This window comes from Sinohyriopsis cumingii, chromosome 14, assembly GCF_028554795.1.
Source record: "Sinohyriopsis cumingii isolate HCF-2022 chromosome 14, ASM2855479v2, whole genome shotgun sequence".
Classification (NCBI taxonomy): Eukaryota; Metazoa; Mollusca; class Bivalvia; order Unionida; family Unionidae; genus Sinohyriopsis; species Sinohyriopsis cumingii.
This window is the reverse complement of record NC_142974.1, coordinates 20,747,329-20,754,515: the sequence shown is the minus strand read 5'-3', so window position 1 is coordinate 20,754,515 and position 7,187 is coordinate 20,747,329. Positions and strand designations below refer to the sequence as shown.

General features: G+C 33.1%; 1 protein-coding gene across 1 annotated transcript in view; it reads right to left on the bottom strand.

The window, feature by feature from the left end:
• LOC149783390 (peptidoglycan-recognition protein SC2-like) overlaps positions 1 to 5,022 on the bottom strand; it is a 28,708-nt gene extending 23,686 nt beyond the window's left edge. Inside the window, exon 1 of the mRNA XM_089932833.1 lies at positions 4,752 to 5,022. Within this exon, the coding sequence (XP_089788959.1) occupies positions 4,752 to 5,022 (271 nt within the window). The remainder of the gene's footprint in view (positions 1 to 4,751) is intronic.
• Positions 5,023 to 7,187: the final 2,165 nt, after the last annotated feature.

Below are 7,187 nucleotides of genomic sequence, written 5' to 3'. Positions count from 1 at the left end.
CTCCAAACGTAAGAACGTTTAAACCAGGCGATACAGTTCTGTTTACATTACCAATACTACACAATCCTCTTCAAGTTAGAAAAGAAGGTCCTCAAAGATCAATATGATGTAATTTAAATTAATATCGACACTCCTGCGAGGCGGAACGAGAACTAAGTCATCAACCTTTTAAATATGTTCAAGGAGGACCTTGATTGACATAGCTCTGCAAATGATCACGAAAGTTCAATTATTCCCGTCCCAGTCAAAGAACATTCTAATCATGTTGTATATTTGGATATTAGTAACTATGGTCCAACTATATTCAAAATACTAAAATATTAAGGAATCTGGATAAACAACTTTTACATCTACTGCCTTACGAAATTAACGAATTAAAGTAGATGATATTTTGATATAATATCTTTTCCCAGGTGTTCCATCTCGAACATACAACATTAAATATGACTTTGACATTGTTGATTATAAACCTTTAATACACCACAACCACATAATGTAATGATTCCTCTGAAGCAAGTATTTTTGTAAAAGAAAATAGAATATTTGCTTGAGAATGACTTTATTGAAACTAGCGAGCATAACCGGATTACCATTGTGCCTAATCCAGATAATTATTTCCGTATGTGAAACGATTATTAAAAATGGACATTGTCACCACAACAGACCCATTCACAATAGCCCGAATTGCTGCCTGTGTTTACAACATTTCAAATGCAAAATGTGTCACCAAATTTGATATGTAAAGATGATTATGACATTTTTCAATTATAGATTGAACAAACGAAATGTCGGCCTTTGCAACTCCATAAGGACTCTACCAAGACCAAGTCATGCCACTTGGCACGAAAAACTTCAACAAAACTTTCCATCGGTTCAGTGAGACAAAATTGACACTTGATTTAAGTAAAAGTGAGATCATGTATCACAATTACAGAACATATTGTGGAACATGGTCAAGATAAGTCTGTAGAAGCCAAGTTTAAATCCATCTCTGAATTTGACGTACCGTCAGTAATAAAACTGCTCTAATGTTCGGGTACGATTGGATATTATCGGCCATTTTGATCCAATTATTCAAAAAATGCAGAACCTCTGACCAATTTAATGGCTTAGTAGAAAAAGGTTAATTGGTCTGATAAATGCCAGGAGGCATGCAAAAGGTTTAAGGACATAACTAAGAGCCTACCATCTCTTTTAGAACTAGGGTTCAACAATCATTTAAAATGTATGCTCATGAAGTGAAGATGGGGTAAGTGGCAAATTAAATCTGCACGATAAACATGGCGTGGATCATAAAAGGGGATATTTCTCTTAATTATTAAACAGCACCAAATCAATTATTCTACTATAAAGAAGGCATGCTTGCCGTTACATTTGACAACAATAGACTTTAAAGTGTATATTAGTTCAACTCCTCCGATTATTGTTTTCAGTAATGACAGCCTTCTTACTTGCATTGGCAAGATAATATAGACCAATCAGGGATTGTTGGAAGAGATACGTATTGCAAGAATTACCCATGTAATTCGGAACATCAACATAAAAGAAAATTGCATCTCATATGCATTTTCAGGTGTTCGATATTATATTGTAATATATTTTCGTACATTCATTAGTGTAATTTTACTTTACTACATGTTGTGTATTTTAATTAAAATGAAAGTATGTTATATCTATATTTGCGTACCTTCTAGTATATGATATTGTAGTATTTATCCATGAATGTAACTTGAAAAGAGTATCCTTAATTGGAATGATCATACGTACATGGTTCTAGTGGCAATGGTACACCAGACAATTCAGAGCTCAAATCATCTTGATCAGCCACTCACGTACTCGTAAAAACCAGTCCAGTTAGTGATGTCATTTCCATCTTCGTACTTTAAGGACTAACAAATATCGATACAATTATTTATAATCAAGATCAAGTGGGATCGGCAAATACACACAAATAATAATGGAGAAATTCATACAGAGAGCCACACTGTCGAATAGAGTGCTACATAGATGGTGAACATTTCTCTGAGAAAAAAAAAAGAATTAAAAAAATACGGTGCTGTCTTAAGATCATAGTAGATACTTCCTCTATTAAAGGAATTGTTACAGCCCATGTCAAGTCAACCACTTGCCCTGTCAGAGGAATCTATCACTATTGGATTATACCCCTGGATGACACCACAATACAATTTTATATACACTGTAAGTTTCAAGCATTTTGGGTTTCTGAAGTAATGGTCATCGTATTTTAAATGGTTTCATGCCCGTTTGATGAGAATCCAAATGGTAAACTTAATAAAACAAAAACACATAACAAAGCACGCAAACTAAGAATAAGGTGTGGTTTATTTGAGGATAATGTCATCAACCGGGAGGAGAGGTTGTGAGGGTCATCATATCTTGGTTCGCAGGCGGGTCAATATTGTTCACTAACCTAATGCTTAGATACTATTAACCTCAAAAATGTGTTAATTGTAATAAAATAAAATGCGCAGTGGATACTCTATTTTGTTCTAAAACTAGAACATGCTATAAATTTCGGAGATTCCAATAGTAGAATGCTTTTGATTACTAAAAAAACGAAATGAATGAATTCCAAGCTGCATAATAAAAACAATCAGGTGAACTAAAGCAATTAGTAGATACGTATTTTTTTTATTAAAATAAAAGTAAAATTGCATTCTGCTTGGAGCGAATAAACCGAAAGCATCCGAATTTTTAAGATTGCGAGCAATGTGTTTTGAATACAATGAGTGCATCTATAGAATGATTTTTAAAACAAATGTTACGTCCCAAAAGAGGAAAATTTATAGATTAAAAAGGGTATGACAACGTATCCATATTACCTTTGCCCCTTATTATAGAAATGCTAACATGTCGGCAATAGACATGTGTATGAGCCCTGTATCCTACATACAAATTTGAAAGAGAGAGGTTTTATCGGTCATTTTGTGCCATTACTTACTATAACTGATTCAGGTAATGTTAAGTTACTCGTAGAGTGTGTGTTTAGAATTGGGTCGAAATTAAAAATTTCAAATGAACAGAAGAAGAGCAACAACGTTGATAAAAGGAACTTATGTTTATTTGAGTATTTTTGCTTTTATAATAAATTCATGTGTTTTGCTCTGACTTTACATATAATTAGATCAATCACTCCTTATTGAAACACCCGTTTCCAAATTAAAGAGCCAATCTGGGTCTTAAGTGATGTTTAGGAAAAGGAGTTTAGGACAATTACATTCCCTTGCATATCTAACAATGTTAGAAAATAAAATAAATCATTACATATGTTTGTAGTAAGGGTTATTTCCCTAATTAGATTAACACAAAACCTCTCAGATTTGTCTGATTGGATGTAACACGACCGAAGTCAACCGAGTCAAGGAAATTAAGAAAATATACATTTTAATAACATATGATAAAGGTTTGGTAGTTTGTTTCTTAGATTAACTTAACTATTCCAGCGATGCGAAAACGGAACTTTTAAACAATGAGTGCGATGATGAATTAGAACAACCTTTCTAGAATTCCTTAGAGTATAGTCGCATGCATAAATTCAACAAACAATGCACAAATCAGGCTACTTCAACGTGAGATATGATAGTCACGTACTAGTATTTTGACGGATGACATTTAAGCAGTTCTTGTTTAGGAGGTTTTTTTTTAGAAAAGGTGTATTTAATTTGTGTCAGCTGTCTAATACTTCGGAAAGTTGATTTCACAACATTATCAAAATGGTCTGTTCATAATTCCTTAGATATTTCGACTAAAAAGCAGTTAAAAAAAAATGATGTTTCTTACCAATACCTCATGTTAATGGGAATAGATCATTCAAATTCACATTGTTTCCCATCTTCCTTGTAACAACCATTAAAATCCCCTTCATATAGTCAATGGTTCAATAACTTTTGGTCTGAAAATATGAAGTAACTAATTCGACCAGAACTTTTTATAACCTCTGGACAGCAACATCAATACCCAATACTTTACTATTAGCGACAAATTTCCTCTAGACCAAACAAACACCAGGACGATCAAAATAAAGAGCAGGTACCTAATATGAGCCAAATTATATTTCAGCAATGTCTATATTACAGCTCATGTGCCCTAAATGGTTAGAAATAGTAGCAATTCGGCTGAAAAGAATAAAGCGAAGTTAAAAATCACACACTCACAGTACTGTTTATATTCATTACATACTAACCAATCATTTCCTAGTATTTTATCCAAATTCACCCATATAAACATCGTATGGTGTATGAAATTGATGTTTTTTATCGACTTAAAGCCAAAATATTATTTCCATTATTTATAAAATCTCATTATTTTAATTATCATTAATGTTATTATTATTATTATTATTATTATTATTAGTAGTAGTAGTAGTAGTAGTAGTATCAGTCTTAGTAGTTGTTTTAGAGGAAGTAGTATTAGTTTTTAACATTTGTTCTATTCTGGAAAATGTATCAACGGTTATTGTTGGGAAGAAAGGAAGGACATTACATGCTTTTCGGCAATATCATAGTGGAATTTTGTCCGAAATTCTAAACTGATTTACAGATGTTTCTGATTAACATTTATACGAGATATAAAAGAGCAGTTAACGGAAAGATAACGCTGTAAAAATGTAATATTTTGTCATGATAACATGGCACATGTATTACATTCTATACCACATGTATTATTACTCGAACTTAATAATTCATATTGCAAATTGTTTCAAATGACATTATAATATTCTTAATTTTTACCAATTCGGTCAACTTGATACATGTTCACTTGTTCCACGGTTGTCGTCGGCTCTGTAACATTCCTTACGATGTCGTTGACTTCCCTCTCAATGATTCTTTCAAAATTACGAGATACCAAGACGTCAGAGCCATGTTCTAGTAGTTTCAGTTTAAGTTTGTTATCAACAAGTTTATTTTCTTCCATAAATTCAGCATATTCATTTTCAGCATCAATCATTTCTATATCATGCAGTCTTGGTTCGAATGTCTCTTCCTTTCCAGATTCTTCCATGACCATAAACGTTTTCAAATTAGTCTGTACTTCCATCGGAAGGGCATTATACAATATTGATGATGCAAAAATAAATAATACACAAGACACAAGTCTATAAGTTTCCATATTAATCATTCCCTATATTTTAATAATCGCGTGTCTGCCTTACAATCCGTTGTTGCTTATAATAAAGTCGTTATAAAGTGCTAATTCAGAAAGATTTACCCATGTATAAACTATACGATCTCCGTGTCAAAGACCGTACAAAACCAAGCACGCATTTTGAAAATGAATGACACATGAGAGGCGAATCGTTAGGGTAAGAAGTGTTTATTGACGATAAATAAGATAACAGTTACAAGTGCAGGATGATGTTATTGGCATGTCGATTAAGGTATGTTACACGAAGCAAGATGTATTTACTCCAAACGATAGGGTTGGGCTAGAGATCGAGAAGTCAGAAAGGTCAACATCACATGTTAATAGGACAATTATCGTTGCAGCCCAAAGAATGTAGGAAAATTTGAGCTTAAGAAATGATTGCGTTAATGATACTTCAAACAAGATTGTATATATTACTGAATAATTTGGTGAAAAAATCTACATATATTGCTACACGTAAGAACAAACGTACATAATAAAAGAGAATGAAAGGGAATGATAGATAATCCAATTGACTTTACATGCATACTGAAGTGGTTTTGAGCATTCCTAACTGTATTGTTAATGACATTTTTAATGAAAGCTACCTTCAATGCTACAGTGAAAGACATTATCACACCATAATAGTACCACTGCAGACCTATTTTGATGATATTGTTGTAGGATGCATCACTTGTGACATCTTATCATTTACTCTTCTATGCTGATACGCTTTTCTAAGTTTACGTTTCATTTATCTGTCCTCTCTCATATGTTCCTGACAGTAAAATAACAGATTGTTACTTTAGATCATATAGATCATTCATCGTATATTTGAAGCCCATATTCGATCCCATGACTGATAAATATGCAACAGTCTGTCATTAAAATGAACGTTCACAATTTGAAATACTTTCGGGTGTCATTAGACTACATCTGACCTCATGTAACCAATATTACTTTACATTATGAAAAATGAAGTCTTTAGCAAAGATTGTCGTGAAACTGTATAGAAACATGATTTAATAGGTCCTTTGAGAGGTGCGAAAGGATGTTGTGCTGCATAACAGATTATTAGCTAAACTCAAAAGAGAGATATATTGCACAGGTTAATAATGTAAATATGTTTGGAAATGTTTCTGCAAAAATTGTACTAAGGTTGTCGGACGAATATAACGGAATAAGCAAAGCGGTTGGCTGCATATTTTTTGATTGCTGATTTTATCTAAGAGCGTCTGTATTGCTAACTGAGGTCAATCTATGTAAAGCATGTTGATGTTTCTAACTGTTTTAATGTAACTGACCACCAACAATTGTGAACAAGGAGCGATAAAGAGCAAGATATTAAAATGATCTCTTATTTGATAGAACTTAAAATGTTGGTGTTATATTGTGACTTTGTAAGTTTGTACACTTTGTACACTTATTACAGTAAGTTTCCGTTTAGATTTTACAGTACCTTTTCCGTTGGTTAAACGTCGGGAATGTCAAAGGAAGTACTAAATAAGAGGAAATCTGTAGTAAAAGCTGTCAAATTCAGCAGAATATACAATTCCTTACATTTTTTTTTACGATGTGACGTAATTGTGCGCACGAAAACAGCTTTCATTATATATGAAGAAAATACTGATTGCATTTTTCCTGCTTAAGCATTACTCTGGGTGAATGGTTTTGAGGCTAACGATTTTGAAATACGGACTTCCATACATTATCTGCAGCACAAAGCAAGCTCCTGATGTGGAGTAACTTTCTATCATGAGTTATATGGCCGTGGGGGAGACCACGAGCATTTTACTCTTAGTACTAATTGTATATGGATTCCAACAATGCAGCTGAGTCTTGTCGGGATGCTATCCACCTTTATGGAAACAATATTTAGCTTTTACGAAAAGATATACTTCATTCTTTCTCGCAAGTCGTTAGATGTGACGAAATGGAAATAAAACTGATACCTATGTCACATACCACCATGTTTGTGGATACGATATAGTCTGTTCCAAGTTAGACATTTTATAGTTGAACAGACAAGGTCAATTCTCGTA